This window comes from Seriola dumerili, unplaced genomic scaffold (assembly GCF_002260705.1).
Source record: "Seriola dumerili isolate Sdu_G_001 unplaced genomic scaffold, Sdu_1.0 BDQW01000056.1, whole genome shotgun sequence".
NCBI lineage: Eukaryota > Metazoa > Chordata > Actinopteri > Carangiformes > Carangidae > Seriola > Seriola dumerili.
Genome location: NW_019174311.1, coordinates 1,101,830 through 1,118,438, shown reverse-complemented (window position 1 = coordinate 1,118,438; position 16,609 = coordinate 1,101,830). Strand labels below are relative to the sequence as shown.

Below are 16,609 nucleotides of genomic sequence, written 5' to 3'. Positions count from 1 at the left end.
ACAAACAGCTGGGAGGGGCCCTTCGCAGGCCCCTTGTTGCTCAGCTGATGCGCCACAACAAGGGAGATATCCTGATTATTGTGTGGACTGGGAGTGATGTGTGGTGGGAACATGCGGAAAAACATCTGCATGAGGACGACCTACACGGAGGAGAAGGTCGTTCACATACAAGAAGTCTCTGTAACCATGACAACATGGTGGACAGAGATGTGAAGCTGAATGGCATGTGGCCCGAGTTTCCAATTTTTTACTATAAAAATGTACAGTATTACTACTAATACTATACATTTAGAAGTGCCTATAAGACAAGACTTACTCACAGCTGCCAATACTTCATACTTTATCATGTTGTTATGACTTGTTGTATCTGTGTCTGTATTGAATATTCTTTCTGTTGCAAAAATCTTATGAACAATATTCACTTTTTCTCAACTGTTTGTCTCACGCAGCATCGCACTCTTTCCTTCACAAGAAAACTTCATCAACTATCCTCAATGTTCTCAAATCCTCAAACCCACCTACACACACACACACACACACACACACAGACACTATTCTTCTTATTTAACTTTCTGTCTCTATTTCAGCCTTCCCAATTCTCACGGTGAGCGGCTCCCATGCTTGATTGGCTGACAATAGCATACGATCAGTCCAGATGGTGTGCCTGGAAGCTCTGTTGACAGCCCTGTTTTCCTGGGTGTGTGTGTGCTGGGAGAGGGGGGTGGTCACTCAATCTTTGCTCGATGGGGCACACTTCCTTTGTGCAGCCAGCCTCAGTGTCATTAACACTGAAGTGTGGGAAGCCCGGGACCACAGCAGCTCCCACGTTCCACACAGGCAGGAAGGGAGCGTGTGACTGAGACGTGGCCAGCAGCAGGCATATCAGCCAGTGTGTGTGTGTGTGTGTGTGTTTGTGTGTGTGTGTGGGAGGGATGGAACGTGAGTAAGAGTGTGGCAGTCTTTGAGTATGTGGGGGTTTTCCTGATGTGTGAACATGTGCTTGGAGTGTGGAGACTGTTGGGATGTTTACAGTTGAAACAGTTCAAATCACGTTCATGTACTGTCAAATTAAAGTTTCAAAACAAACTGAGTCCTTTTCAAAGTAAAATATCCACTTCTATGTATTTTCTATTTGTCAAATGGAGTATTGTTTGATCTAATGTACAATAAACACACACACACACACACACACACACACACACACACACACACACACACACACACACACACACACACACACACAGATATAGAAATGATGAAAGTCAGACCGAGATATTTATCAAATCTAATCTTCCTTTAACCCTTGTGTGGTGTTCGGGTCTGTGGGACCCGTTTTCATTTTTTATCAAAAGAAATATTATATGATTAAGTATTTTTTCAAACCCAGACTCATTGGCCTTGGCTCATTTTCTGTGAAGAATATTTATATGAAACACATTGTACACCCCCCTACACATTTTATATTAACCATACAAGTATATGCTGTTTACTGTATATTGCTTGTAATTGGGATGAAGTAAACATCTGTTAAGTATTTTAACAGAAAATTGTTTGATTGTGTTGAATTAAACCCCAACAAATGCAGCGGGTCCACCAGACCCGCCAACACTGGCTGAGTAACAAAAATATGAACATCACACAAGGGTTAAAGATGTTGGATGCAGAATGATGACACTGCTGTCAATCAAATCTGATCAAATCACACCTACACACTTCAGAGGAACCTGGTCAGCTGATGAGCAATAAGATCTGGGGACCCAACAAGATCACTACAAGTCCAACAGGACCAGGAACATGAGCTGTCAGATCATCAGATCATTGGTAAACTAGCAACAGTTTAGTCAGATTATCAGATATAACTTCATTTAGACATACGTTTGAAACAGTGTCAGTGATAATGGTGAAGCTGGACATCAGTTTAAACACTTTGAGGAATGTGTGCCATTTTGGATGATTATGATCTGACATCACCATACAGTCCAAACAGAAATATGTTATGTGAAAGAACCAATATTGTTTTCATTTTGACACTGAGTAAGAGAACAGGTTGTCATGGCCTTTGATTGACAGACTGTTCTGGTGAGGGAGTCTGCACGTCTTATTTTTGAAACTCAGCTTCTGCTCGGCTCCATGAGGGAAGTCTGCCGTGTCAAACTGGTGGAAGTGGCTGCGTGTAGATCTTTTCTAATGGCTGCCCCTCTCTAACACCCACGTGTGCCTGGTGGCGGAGGCACTTTGTGCTCAATTACGTGGCGGTGGAGATGACATGAGACAGCGGCGTGCTTCCCCCTGGGGTCACCACTTTCCCATATCAACACAAGCGCTGGGTCAGTCTCCCAGCTACACCACCCCTCCTTCATTCCCACCCCCTCCACCCCGGGCTCATTCTCTTGTAGTCTATTCCTCCACCTGCTCCCCGGAGACACACTCATTGTCCCCACGGCTATAAACACTTCATTGAGCATGTGGCAGCCCTGCGTTCCTCAAAGCCCTTCCCAGCGCTCTCATTGGTCCCCGGACTGTGAGAAACTCCAACAAGCCCAAGACCCACACATTCATATGGAGATTTGTGTGTATAAATACAGGGCAGAGGCAGAGGAGCAGCAGCTCAGATTCAACTGGCTCTTCAAACTGAGCAGACTCGCTCTGACTCTACAACTATGGCTCCCACTGTTTTTGGACAAGCAAACTGCTCTAAGGAACACCTGACTCCTGCTCACAAGGTAAACACCTGTTCTATAAAGTCACTGTACTTCCTTGTCGAAATGTTTTCAGATAACATGAAATAGTTTCCAGTTTTCAAATGGTCTAAATGTTTTCTCCTCTTCTTCTTCAGCTGAGAAAGCCGATGGTGGAGAAACTGCGCAGAGACCGCATCAACACCAGCATTGAGCAGCTGAAGTCTCTGCTGGGTCCAGAGTTCCTCAGACAGCAGCCTGATTCCAAGCAAGAGAAGGCGGACATCTTGGAGATGGCTGTGTCCTATCTGAGAAGCTGGCAGCAGCAGAAGAAGCAGCAGCAGCAGATCAGCTTGACCTCTGGCCTGACGACAGCCAGTGACGGCTACTCCCGCTGCGTGCAGGAGGCCGTCAGCTTCCTGTCCCACTGCCAGGTCCAGACTCAGGCCCACAGACGGCTGCTCAGCCACTTCCAGGGCCTGCAGGTGTCCAGCAGGACCAGCCACAGTCCCTGCAGCCTCTCTCCTCCTGGCTCTCCCCTCCATCAGGTCAGCTCCAGCAAAGGTGTGAGCCAGGCCAGCTGTGGTCTGTGGAGGCCCTGGTAGGATGGAGGCAGCGTCACCTCCACACAGAGACAGAACCACATCTGTGAATGTCATGGACAGAGAGTTGAGGACTCACTGAAGTCTGTTTCCTTTTGCTTTGGCAGGAGATTAACCATTGTTGAGTGTTTTACTAGTGAGGTGAAATGTCCCAGTATTCTTTTGGAAGGACTGATGATTCAGGTTTTACTGAATATGTACACCATGTGTATAATTAGAGGGCTCACTCTGTGATTGTGTTCATTGTTCATGTGGAAAAGCAGATCACATCTCATCTTGTTCCATGACCCATGTTGGGTGGAAACTATTCAAGTGTCTGAGACACTGTTTGACTTTGATACTGAGTATCACTGACTGATCCGTCTCATCACCTCAGTGCTGATGAATCAATATCCCTTCAATGGATCCAATGGATCCACTTCTACTGTAAATCTTGTTTTGATTCTACTTTATTATGACTATGTGTAACCATTATGTGGCCTGTGTGTGAAGGAGTGTTACTGCTGAACCTGTTCACTGTTCAGCTGTGATCTTTATAATAGATGTTTTTTCATCTTCAAATGAAATTGAAAGTGAATATTACCTTTCATAAAGGCTTTTTATGTTGACATCAATCTTTACTGAAAGAATCTGTTTAACTGCTTCCTTGAGAAGTTTGTCTTTGAACATTTCAAACAATAAATGGAAAACTTCACATGAAGTTTTACAAACATAAACAACAGTGTTTCCACTTTATTCAGAAAGTGCATAGATCTTACATAAAACTGTGGTGTGTGTTTGTGTGTGTGTGTGTGTGTGTGTGTGTGTGTCAGCGGCTTCACTGAATGAATAATTCATGTAAGAAGTGAGCAGCAGGTGGGGTTTGTATTTTGATTAAAGTTTAGAAGTAGCTCCATCGAGGACTACAAATCCACAAATCCTGTCACACCACAGCATTCAACTAGCAGCAGCTTGACTGTTGTGTCTTGCTCAAGGGAACAGTGGCATCATTCAGGCATCTGCTGCTCCAGTAATAAGTCAGTGTGATCATATTTGTGAGAAAACAGTGTAAATAGTTGTACACTGGATCATTTAAAGAGCAACACCACATATATTCACAAGATAGAACAAAAATATGTTTATTCTGTCACCAAAGTGCAGATAACATAATGATATCTATATGCTTAGGTCTAGTGCAGCTGAATAGCAGATGATGTGTTTACTGCCAGTAATGGATGTAAATCTGTGTTTGCACATGGACTCGTTTAGTTGCAAAGTTTCTGTCATTTTTAATATCCTGATTTTATTTCAACAAATGAGTTGAAAACACATACATGTTCAAAAATAGAATTGACATTATTCGGGGGGGGGGGTTCATTATTCATATAATCTACGTGCAGGTGGTGATTGTGTTTCCCCAAAATTTCTCTCTCGATCCAGAGTTTCCCACAGGGATCGTTAACACTTCATCTGATCTCACCGTCCTGGTGCACAGGTGTTTCAAAACATGGAGTGTGGGGTGTGGAGACGCCCCTGCTCCACTTATGTCACATGTCCCACTTGCGTTGTGGTGGTTGTGGCATGCTGTCTAGAGCTTGAATTATGTCTCAAGTGCCACAAAAGTCTTTCACAACTATCTGTGTGCAGAGGTTGTGGAGAATGTGGCAGGCCTGGGACTTTCTCAGGGTCTGGTTGGCTGGGCCAGATGGTCTGGCTGAAGCTGCCTCCCCTCCCCCTTCAACAGGAGATCAAACACCGTAGCTAATGTGATGTGTAACAAGACACACTTCTATTGTTCCCGTCTTGGGACCAGTGAATAGGCACAGAGTGTGGGAAACGGGAGATACCACACTCACAGAGAGATGGCTGATGGGAAGCCGCTCTGTGCAGCGGCAGTTCTGAGTGATGGTCGAGACTTTATGGCAGGAATTCAGAGCTGCTGGTGGGAGGGAAACTTGTCTTCACACACACTTGTAGACAAAGACCCCCAGCAGCCGTGTGGTGCACACTAACTTTCAGAGGAGGCACAAATTCACACAACATGTCGACAATAGAAAGGACAGATAATGAAGCCAAACATGAACGTGACTTGACAGATTGGCAGTTCATGTGTTTTTCAAATGCTGCAGTGAAACAGAATAGATGTTCACACACATTCCTAAACATGCAAATGTAGAGCAAGAAAAAAAGAGATGCTAAATATAGTATGTGACCTGGTTTGGATGGATATAATGCCTAACAGCCAAAATATCAACAGGTTGCAAACCTGCCCATGTACATTTACTCAAGCGCCTGTGTTGACCTGTGTGATCGTACAGATCTGTCTGTCTTAAATGTTTTCATTTTGCAAGACTTTATACTTTTATTATTTTTTAAATCTATTCGACTTTAGTTTACTTTTATTCACAGTCTGTTGAATCATGTCTTAAATCATCCAGAGCACTTTGAATGAGCTTTATTTATTTATCAGAGGTTTGTAGTTTCAGATTCAGATTTCACATTCAATATTAAATCAGATGATAAAATGTTGTCAGGAAAAACAACTCTCTATAACTCTGCCTTATTTTGATGATAAAATGCATTTTATTTAATGTATTTGAGTGAATTATGTCAACATGTAGAAACATGTCCCTTTAACTACGTATGAAAATAATGAAAAACTGACAAATTGTCATAATTACCATTTCCATTCATTACCTCTGACTTTCACTTGTCATGCATTAACCTGCCAGGTACCAGATTTGTCCATTAATAATTCAACACTTTTATAAGTGTACATTTTTTACTGCCAATACTTGTTCACCTTTACTTTGTCTGGATGGAAATGTTAACAGCGTACGGCTCCTCTGTAGTGGAACAGTATTTTGTTGAGTTCATTAAAACTTTATGAACTTATTTGAACATTGTGGCTGAACCCTTAAATGAAAGAAGTCAGAGCAGACCAGAGGCAGTCAGACAGCTCTGTGCCAAGCAGTGAAGCCACTTGACTTGATTTTTCCCAGATGGTCCAGGACACAGAGTTTCTGTTTGTCCTGCAACAAAAGATCAATTAACATTCCCAGTGGAGCATTGAGCAGCAACGTGGCTTTTGTAGGTCATTTACACTGATGTTGGGGACTGGTGGGAAACTAGGGAGACAGGACTACTCACACTGCGCCTACAAGGCCGACTTCACATCTGGGGCCGGCCAGCAATGGAGGCCCTCAGAGGCACACTGCCAACCCTCTTATAATGCTATTAACTTGACACTAATTTGACACAGTTCACTTACAGCAGGGCCTGTAGACTCTTAGAGGCAGTAAGACAAGAGCGTATAATGAATGCCTGCCTACAATTTCTCAGCAGAACTCAGTTACTGATGTGGGACTAAAAACAACAATAATCCAACAGCAAGAGCCAAAATAACAGTGCTTTTCAAGATCAGAGATAAACTTAAACACTGTATAACAACCGTCAGTGAGCCTGTGGTCAGACAGGGCTTCAATGATTATCATGACTTTCTTTCTTCGTCATTATCAGCTGAATTTCCTTTTAAAACACCAACAGACATATTTGGCAGCATTCTTTCTCTCTGAATGAAAGCAGGTAAAAATGCACCGTCGGTCTTCTTTGATCCCAATGAGCGGGAATAGACTGAATCAAAACTCTGAACTGCACGCGGGCTTTGACTCGCGCCACTGAGAACATGCGCAACTCGGCGGCTTTCACACCTGACATGACGTGAGTGAGCGACAGCCTTTGATCAGCGCCTCTGCTCACTGATTGGTTTGTTCACATGTCACTCCTGTTGGAAACCCTGACATTAAGGAGCCTGAAGTGAACAGGTGTTACATGGACTGGTTCTACCTGCTCTGTCCTTTCTCCCTCTCCCTCATGTGAAAAATCATGGAGTCTCCTGTTCTACTGAGAACAACACTTCCATGAGTTCTGCTCCTGTTTATGCACCAACATGCTGTTACAGGGAGGCTCAGTAGTCTTTGAAAAGAAAATGAAAGCCCTCACTTTATATTGTTTTACTGCAGTGAAGCATTTGGTCCTTAATTGCACGCACCTCCCTTTGAAGATATTCACTTCAATGTGCATCACTTCTCCTTATTCTACAATGTACAATGTAAAAAGTCAAACTCGGATCCTCAGCACATGATTAATTGTTCAATAACTACTTGATAAAGTGTTAATTACCTGTTGCTTATCTTGGGAAACATGCCAGCACAGATACATGCCCTATGAGTTATTGACATGTCTTCTATTGTTGTGCTGGGAGTCCCACTGGTCTGAGTGTGGGAACCCCAGCCCTGCCTGAGCCACATGGCTTTGTTATGCTAATGTCCCTGTATAAAATGAGGAGCAGCTCCTCCAGAGACATCAGAGCTCACACTGCCATCCAGAAGAAGCTGCTTACTTCACCTGCACAGACATGGCTCCCTGCTCCACCAACTACTCCTCTGTTCACCACATCAGGATCTCTGAGAAAGACAGCATCAAAGTGAGTAGTAGAAGGGGTTTGAATGTTGCATCAGCTTTTACAGTACAAATGTCTGACTGTGTCTTACTGTCTTGAATCATGAACTTACCTGGCTGTCTCCTCTTCTCCAGTTGAGAAAACCTATTGTGGAGAAAATGCGCAGAGATCGCATCAACAGCTGCATCGAGCAGCTCAAGATCATCCTGGAGAAGGAGTTCCACAAGCAGGAGCCCAACTCCAAGCTGGAGAAAGCCGACATCCTGGAGATGACCGTGAGCTTCCTGAGGCAGCAGCTACAGCCAGGCCTCGACTACAGCCATGGCTACTCTCACTGCTGGAGAGACTCTGTGCACTTCCTCTCTGCTGGCTCCAGCACAGAAGCCTCTGTCTCTCCTCTGCAAGGCCTCCGGCAGCAGGAGCAGCAGCTCCATCAGGCCCAGAGAGCCAGCAGTTCCTCCCCAGTCTGCTCCACCCTCAGGCCCACCCCGCTGCTGGACAGCAGCAGCAGAGGCCTCGTGTGGAGGCCTTGGTAGAGACTCTGTCACACAGACACTGACACCTGAGGGAATCTACTCTCTCCCTCACTATGTAGGAAATATGTTTCCAGCCTGCTCATTCCTGGTGGGTTTCCTTATTGTCTCATCACATTGATGGACAAGTAGTAAAAGCGAAGGCTCTCACTTATTTGAAGATTGTCCTGCTTTGACTTTGATTCTGATGTTTGCTTTTTCCTTGTGTTTAAAGCTGGAGGTTGATTTCGAGTAATGATGGTTTTGTCAAATCTAGTGAAATGATTATTTACTCCAGTGGAGTTTATCTTTGGACTGCTTGATGTAACAGTATATATGTGTATATGTATATGCCATACTGGGTTTTACTGACAGCTGCTGTTGAGAATATTTCTCTTCTGTTTTGAATTAACTATGCCAAGTTTTATGGATGAGAATGATGATGTATGTTTGTGCAAGTGTGTGCAAGTGGATGTACATGTGAACATCTTGTAATGTTGTATTGGGATGTTGATATGGCTGATGTGCTATTACATTTTGGCTCTTAAAACTTATTTCTAACATTTGTATGACAATTAACAATAAAAAGATACAATCATTAAAAAAAGCAAATTCAAGATTTTAAAAATGTTTTTTTTTATTAATCCAGAGCTTTTAATTAACACACACACACACACACACACACACACGCACACACACACAGACACACACACACACACACACATACACACAGACACACACACACACACACACACACACACACACACACACACACACATAGCATACATCCTGTATTCACAAGTAATAGAATTACAAAAAATATAAAGAAAAGTACAAATATGTTTCACTGAAAGTTATATTACTGTAAATTCTATTTCCAATACAACAGCATTTTCTTACAGTATAACGCATTGCAATAGAATAGAAAGCATATACACAGATGATCAACACTGTTTGGTGTTTTGTCAAATACTTTCTTCATTTATTGAGTGTAAATAAGTCAGGGCAGATATGTTCAGTAAACCTTTTAACTTTTAACTTCACACAGTGAAAATGTTTTCAGTTACATAAAGGAACCAAGCACATAAGCACCTCACAGTAAGGATACTGTGATATCATTGTGTTGTGTGTGGTGAACGATCTCCAGCGTGAACTTGTGATTAAGATGGTAGATACCTATTACATATCTTCTCATCAATATGATGAAGCACTAAAAACACTCAGTATTACTAGGAACGAGCAGGCTGGAAACATATTTCCTACATAGTGAGGGAGAGAGTAGATTCCCTCAGGTGTCAGTGTCTGTGTGACAGAGTCTCTACCAAGGCCTCCACACGAGGCCTCTGCTGCTGCTGTCCAGCAGCGGGGTGGGCCTGAGGGTGGAGCAGACTGGGGAGGAACTGCTGGCTCTCTGGGCCTGATGGAGCTGCTGCTCCTGCTGCCGGAGGCCTTGCAGAGGAGAGACAGAGGCTTCTGTGCTGGAGCCAGCAGAGAGGAAGTGCACAGAGTCTCTCCAGCAGTGAGAGTAGCCATGGCTGTAGTCGAGGCCTGGCTGTAGCTGCTGCCTCAGGAAGCTCACGGTCATCTCCAGGATGTCGGCTTTCTCCAGCTTGGAGTTGGGCTCCTGCTTGTGGAACTCCTTCTCCAGGATGATCTTGAGCTGCTCGATGCAGCTGTTGATGCGATCTCTGCGCATTTTCTCCACAATAGGTTTTTTCAACTGGAGAAGAGGAGACAGCCAGGTAAGTTCATGATTCAAGACAGTAAGACACAGTCAGACATTTGTACTGTACAAGCTGATGCAACATTCAAACCCCTTCTACTACTCACTTTGATGCTGTCTTTCTCAGAGATCCTGATGTGGTGAACAGAGGAGTAGTTGGTGGAGCAGGGAGCCATGTCTGTGCAGGTGAAGTAAGCAGCTTCTTCTGGATGGCAGTGTGAGCTCTGATGTCTCTGGAGGAGCTGCTCCTCATTTTATACAGGGACATTAGCATAACAAAGCCATGTGGCTCAGGCAGGGCTGAGGCTTGTGAACAATAGGACACACATCAATAACTTGACGTGAAGCAATCACAGGCTGACCAGCAGAGATAAAAACCATTCCCAAGATACAGATCAGACTGGGGATGATAGCTGCTTATCTCAGACACCAGTTACACAGGATAACTGATGTCACCCAGGGAACAATTAAAGACAGGATTTAATGCACTAGTGGCGTTCAGGGAAAAGGCATTGAAAGTGTAAATTCATTAAATGCTGCTGTAAAACAATCTACATTTGTGAAACCGAGACTTCCACTTGACTTTCCATTACAATCATTTGGGCCTTTTTGGATTTTTGCAGACTGTGTTCCTTTAATTTCTCTGCCAAAGATCTCCATATATCTTCATACATCCTCTACTAACAGTTACGATGTAAGTTTCATTTACCATTTAGAAACTAATAATGATGTGGGGACTGAAAAAACAACAAACTCCACTCTGCTGAACCTCCAGGTTAAATGGTGATTTGTTGAATCTGTATTAATTGAATGAGACCTTTGGAGATTGTACCCAACAGCAGGTAAAGGACTAAACATGGTTCTGCATTTACTTTAAAGTTCTTGTTTGTGGGACATCTTGATTGTCTCTTTTTGTACACTGTTGGGTTCTCCCATATCTGTCAGATCAACTTTACTCCCAACAGTACAAATCGAGCCAAGTGTGAGAAAGATGGTTCTGGTTTCAGATAAAACACACACCTTTTAAACATCACGTGATGATGAATATTCATTTTCCAAAAGTCACTAGATCAAAAAGCTTGTTAAACACCTTCCCAGCAGCATCTTGTCCCAGTGCTGACAATAAAACTCCTGCTTGTTCACCTATGGCACACTTCGATTGTTGACAGAGTGTATTAAGCTGTGAGTGGACAGAGAGACTGTGGGAAAGCCAAGCTCGGACTCTACTCACACATCTACTGGTCAATAGCGCTGACCTCTCAACCACAAAAGGCCTTTTCATCTCTCATCTCAAACAACGGCCAACAGCAGCACTGTGACTGTGTGTGTGTGTGTATGTGTGTATATGTTTGTGTGTGTGTGTGTGTGTGCGTGTGCGTGTGTGTGTGTTTGTATGTGTGTGTGTGTGTGTGTGTGTGTGTGTGTGTGTGTGTGTGTGTGTGTGTGTGTGTGTGTGTGTGTGTGTGTGTGTGTGTGTATGTGTGTGTATGTGTGTATGTGTGTGTGTGTGTATTTATTTGATATGCAATGAGATCTTACATCATGCTGCTGCTCTGAAACTTTTTTTCTATGACCAGCTGCCACTTGTTGTTGAATCCCTGGAAATATTGCTGAGAGTGATAAACTATAAAACCTCTACAGGTCCCATACACAACATACAGTATGTACTGTTTATTTTTGTATTATATTCCAAAATCTTCTGGAAACAAGTGAAACCTCCCACACGCAAATGTAATATATGTGCATATGTTGAATTTCCAAATATGACATAAATGTACATGCAAAATATAAACATACAGTATATGTAAAAAATAAATATGAAACCTATTCGAAATTGACTGGAAAACAATTTAATATATTAGCATATATGTCTAGCCCATATAAATATATATGTTTATGTATGAACTGTATATATCCATCCCAAAACTTATATATGTTGATACAGTGGGTTCCAAGAGTCTGAGACAACTGTCCCAGAATGAGAAGACAGACATGTTTAAAATGAATGAGAAAAACTAAACTTATACAATTTTTATATGTACGTTGTTTTAATGAACTTACATATGAGTTAAATAAATAGTGTTCACATATGCACTCCCAACATGTTATACCATATACAAATTCATCATATAGATATTTTCAATATATGCACATATACAAATTTTATTATGGGTATTTAATATATGTTATTAATGTATATATTCATATATTCAGAGGGTGTATTCAGTATATGTAATAATAATATAGGTGACAACATCCCTCTTGATATAGGGACATATATGTCATATATTACATTTCTGTATGGGCTCCTCAGAAACAAATCATCAAATATCAGTGTTAGCTCTTAGGTTCCTACTACAACTACCAGGGGGTACATTTGATCTGTTTTAATCCAGAACTCATTGCTCCAAAATGAGTAAAAATGGATTCCACAAAGGAATGCACACGAGTCAAAGACAACATTTATTTATTTATCCGATTTAAGGAGACTTGAAAGGTCTGGATCTTCAGTGATTAAATCTTTCGAACCACAGGTGCTGATCTGTAGCTCCTTTTCATCTACTTGTCATCAGATGAAATCATCACACACTTCACTGTTTGCTCATGGTGTACATTTGAATGCAGTTCTGGAAATGAGCGGTGGTGTTCATTTGTGGCTTCAGGACAATAATATATATTTTGGGCAGGAAGTAGCCCCAGAGGAAGGCCAGGACGCTGAAGAGGATGGCAAACACGTGTGCGGCCATGGTGAACAGGCCTCTGCTGATGAGATATAAGGTGAAGAAGCTCATCCAGGAGATCATGTACACCATGAGGCTGAAGGTGACACACTTGGCTTCATTGTAGTTTGCTGGCAGGTCTTTTCCCATGTAGCTGAAAGCGAAGCAGAGGACACTGAGCAGGGAGACATAAGCTAGCTCCAGCCACGCGCCGGCTGAGAGGGTGTTACTGCACTCCAGGACAATGCTGTCCTTGTAGAAGTCAAGATCCTGGGACGGCTGGGGAGGGTTGAGGACCACACGGAGCCCAGAAACAAACAATATGGTGACAGACACCAGGAGAATGGTAAACTCTGGCCCATGTTTTTTGGCCCATTTGTCATAGACCGGCGGCAGCTTGGATGCAAATTTAAAAATGCAGACAACCTGGAGGGAGCGCACAGTGATGCAGGCCAGACACACAGTGAAGCTGAAGATGAATAGAGGCTGCTTGAGGACACAGGCCAGAGGAGATGGCCGGCCAAAATGGCACAAAGAGCTCATAGCAGCAGCAGTCAGGGCTGCCAGCATCAGGAGGCAGGTGCGGCCTCCAGCAGACTTGGCCACAGGCGTGTTCAAGTTGAGCAGCAGGATTACTGCAGAGCTGCAGGTCATGAGAACACAGGTGGCCAGAAAGAAGAGCAGGGCGATGGAGAGGGGGGCGTCCCAGGCGAGGAGCAGGACAGTCCTATTCAGACACTGATCACTACTTGGAGGAGCCCACTGCTCCGGCACACATGGCTGGCACAGAGTGGGTTCTGAAGAGAAAACATGGACCCTGGATTTAAGGTTTTCTTAAATGTGATAGTTTAAAACACAGCAGCATTAAATGACATGTTGTTAGACACTGTGACAGTGTGTGACAGACATGTTTAACAGGGATCTTGAGTCAGTTTGGCTCCTGCATAAGCATATACAGTAGTATGAGTATTGTGCACCATCTGCTGGTCAATCTCACACACAACAGCTAGAAAATACTGTGCTGATGGAGTGCTGATCTGCCTGGAAGTGTGTTCCAAAGTTTCAAGTAGAATTCAACAGCAAAAAAAGTTACTGAATTGAAAGATCACTAAATGAGCCGACGACTGGGACAGCTGCTCTCTGTCTTTACTACTACTACTACTTTTATTTTCTTTCACACTTAAAACAACCTCCATCACACTGATGACATGTACTTGGTTTATTCAGTGTAATAAATTGTTAATAAATTGCTAAAAATGTTGGCGTATTCAATTTCTCAATCTCTTTGTCATTAGTCAACAGGTGAGTGATGTTTATATTATTCTTTTAATCTGTCCAAATTCATTTTGCACTCTCATTTCATACTAGAGCAAATATCTCATCTACAAAACACCTTTCCGTCTGCCATGTCTTTGATATTCTTTAGTTATTTTTCTGGCCTTTGACTTGTGTATATCTTTATTATACCACTTATATTGAGGAATGTGGCCTCAGGACAAGCCTGGCAGTCAAAGCAGCAGGCGTGTTGCCCCATCAGCAGATTCTTGTGGCCCGCCGGGCAGGGTGGAGAGCAGATGGACAGCGGCACCTTCACACAAGCAACAGAGTTTGACAAAGATTACAAATAACCTTTATTTAATCAGGTAATGTCATTGAGATCAAAATCTCCAGATATAAGAACAGAGATAAGATAAACCACAAAACTCAGCCAATCACACAGAAGAACGAACACACAGCTTCAGAAACAATCAGAGAGAGATTTGCTCATGGCTTTCTGAAATCAGAACAATATGTTTTACATTTCAGAATTGTAGAATTTCATAAACACTTTTGCAGATGTTGCACCAAATCTGAGCCAAACGACATCTTGAAAGGAGAAAAGTGAAAGAGTTTGAAAAGTAAATCGGTTTTACTTGTCTTGACTGTTTTGTGTCGTGCCACTCAATCTGATCATCATGAACTGTGAGGGTAATGGGATCTGGGCTGAAGGAGCCCACCACTCTTAGAGACCAGTCCGTCCCCCTCCAAACCCAGGAGACAATGTCATATCCTGTGGGCGGGTCACCGTGTGCGTCAAAGTACACGGAGGTGTTGCCCAGAGAGAATCGCACCTGCTTAAGCCAGGGGAGAAGCTGAGGCAGAGAGAAGAGAGGAGACACCAGCCCTTTAACAAAATGTGCTTCTGAAAGATTTTCTTCTTTGGCAAAATCACAAGTTTACATTTGCTCACCTCCCATGGATGCACCTTCCTCCTTTGACACTCTCCAGAGTCACAGCCAAGAGCTTGGTGCAGAGCGTGAGCCACAGCGTACACCGCCTTGTACACGTTGAAGGAAGACGTGATGTCGTATTTCTCTAGTGAGAAATTCTTCCTGGTGAGGCTGTACAGGTCTGTGGACTGTAGACAGTCATTGCCTGGGTTTGTGGTGCCATTAGAGACTTTCTGGAGTTTGCTCTGCTGCAGTGAAGCCTGAACTGCATTTCTCTCAAAGTCCTCAAAACCAGATATAGCTGCATATTTAATGGACACACCCAGCACAGTGCCAATGGTGTGGATCCCAGGTATCTCTGATATAAGAGTAGCTACTGACCAGTCCTCCGTCCCAATCCACACCTTGCCTGTCACTTTGCGCTCAACGACAAATGGGAAAAAGCCACTGAGTTTGGACTTGCTGGAGAAGACTACAATGGTGTTGACTTTGGTCTTCAGTAGGCTGTCCACCATGTTCCTCATGGTCTGGACTGTGTCAGGTCTGAGTGATCGAATGACCCCTTGGTAGGCAATACAGATGCCGTGCTGAGGTGCTTGGTGGGAAAGACTCTGCATGCCCTGCAAGCCATAGGAGTTGTCACTACCTAAGAGAGCAATCCATGTCCAGTTAAAGTGAATTAAAAGCCGGATCATAGCTGCAACCTGGTTCTTGTCACTGGGAATTGTGCGGAAAAAGGCTGGATAGAGGAACTTGTTGCTGAGCATTTCATTTGAGGCTTCATAAGAGATCTACAGTGACACAAAGAGGATGTGAGGAATGATTCTGTGCAGACATTTTCAGGTCATATTCAAAAGCAATGATTACAACTCTCCAGTTGATAACTTACCTGTGGCATGAGATAGGCCCCCAGTAATGCAGCGGGGCTGAAGCTTTTGCTGCTGCTGTCCGGCCCAATCACAGCCACCGCTCTTTGGCTGTTGTCATAGTCTGTGTCTGTGTCTCCCTTTGTCCTGGGCGTAAAGGGGCCCTGGTTCTGTTGCTCCAGCAGGTCCAGTGTGGCCAGGACACTAGCCGGCACTGAGCAGATGTCATACATCTGGTAGCCCAGCTTCACTCCTGGTAGAAGAGGATGTGGTCCACTGCTGTTGTTGATTTCTTCCACAGCAAATCTCATGGCTTGCAACAGGTGAAAGCCGTGTTTGTTGGGTCGACCTCTGGAGAAGGCAACACATGAAAAGAAAAATAAATGAACACAGAATACTCTAGATGATTAAAAAACACAAAACAATATTTGGGTTGATGTTAAAGCCACACCACCAACGAGATGCATTTGTAAAACAATAAAACTCACACATTACATGGACCCAGAGCAGGCAAACCAGCACTCGGTCCATCTGTGTAGTGGAGAGGAAAAAGTCCAGCGATGGAGAAGTTTCCCTGCAGTTGCATCCCCTGTCCCTGAGAGATGTAGTCCAGTTCCCCATCAGTTAACTGCACCATCAGCCAACCCAAGGACAGGAACACAGCAGCAAACATATCCAGACTTTAGCTCCACCTCAAACAGAGCTCGCTGTGGTTTGCAAAACGGATCAGAGGCTGTTTTTGAAGGTGTGGACGGACAGAGGGAGGGATGAGGGGATCACTTTTGCATCTTTGTGTTGGTTGACTGAAGCATTTTTGCATGTGTAATTTGTTTGTGTGACTGTAGAGTTTCCCTCCC

The 16,609-nt window shown here is 43.6% G+C and overlaps 3 protein-coding genes and 1 pseudogene across 3 annotated transcripts; 2 read left to right on the top strand and 2 right to left on the bottom strand.

The window, feature by feature from the left end:
* Window positions 1-2,559: 2,559 nt before the first annotated feature.
* Window positions 2,560-3,948, top strand: LOC111219177 (annotated as a pseudogene).
* Window positions 3,949-7,676: 3,728 nt separating this feature from the next.
* On the top strand, window positions 7,677-8,257 carry LOC111219266 (transcription factor HES-5-like). Its single transcript, XM_022741890.1, has 2 exons — window positions 7,677-7,745; window positions 7,856-8,257. Exons 1-2 carry the CDS (start codon window positions 7,677-7,679, stop codon window positions 8,255-8,257), a joined length of 471 nt encoding a protein of 156 aa, XP_022597611.1.
* Window positions 8,258-9,551: 1,294 nt separating this feature from the next.
* Window positions 9,552-10,132, bottom strand: LOC111219274 (transcription factor HES-5-like). Its single transcript, XM_022741901.1, has 2 exons — window positions 10,064-10,132; window positions 9,552-9,953 (listed from the first exon to the last, which is right to left on the bottom strand). The coding sequence occupies exons 1-2, from the start codon at window positions 10,130-10,132 to the stop codon at window positions 9,552-9,554; spliced, it is 471 nt and encodes a 156-aa protein (XP_022597622.1).
* A 2,415-nt stretch (window positions 10,133-12,547) lies between these two features.
* Window positions 12,548-16,425, bottom strand: tas1r2 (taste 1 receptor member 2). The gene is made up of 6 exons (XM_022741877.1): window positions 16,241-16,425; window positions 15,776-16,103; window positions 14,907-15,677; window positions 14,590-14,808; window positions 14,144-14,264; window positions 12,548-13,473 (listed from the first exon to the last, which is right to left on the bottom strand). Exons 1-6 carry the CDS (start codon window positions 16,423-16,425, stop codon window positions 12,548-12,550), a joined length of 2,550 nt encoding a protein of 849 aa, XP_022597598.1.
* Between the last annotated feature and the right edge of the window lie 184 nt (window positions 16,426-16,609).

Bases quoted from the DNA above. Each gene is read 5' to 3' on its own strand.
- tas1r2 (XM_022741877.1), bottom strand. From the start codon at position 16,425: ATGTTTGCTGCTGTGTTCCTGTCCTTGGGTTGGCTGATGGTGCAGTTA. The intron at 16,104-16,240 runs GTGAGTTTTATT...TGCCTTCTCCAG, and splicing joins GCTCTGGGTCCATGTAATGT to AGGTCGACCCAACAAACACG. The intron at 14,809-14,906 runs GTGAGCAAATGT...TCTCTGCCTCAG, and splicing joins GGAAGGTGCATCCATGGGAG to CTTCTCCCCTGGCTTAAGCA.
- LOC111219266 (XM_022741890.1), top strand. From the start codon at position 7,677: ATGGCTCCCTGCTCCACCAACTACTCCTCTGTTCACCACATCAGGATC. The intron at 7,746-7,855 runs GTGAGTAGTAGA...CCTCTTCTCCAG, and splicing joins CTGAGAAAGACAGCATCAAA to TTGAGAAAACCTATTGTGGA.
- LOC111219274 (XM_022741901.1), bottom strand. From the start codon at position 10,132: ATGGCTCCCTGCTCCACCAACTACTCCTCTGTTCACCACATCAGGATC. The intron at 9,954-10,063 runs GTGAGTAGTAGA...CCTCTTCTCCAG, and splicing joins CTGAGAAAGACAGCATCAAA to TTGAAAAAACCTATTGTGGA.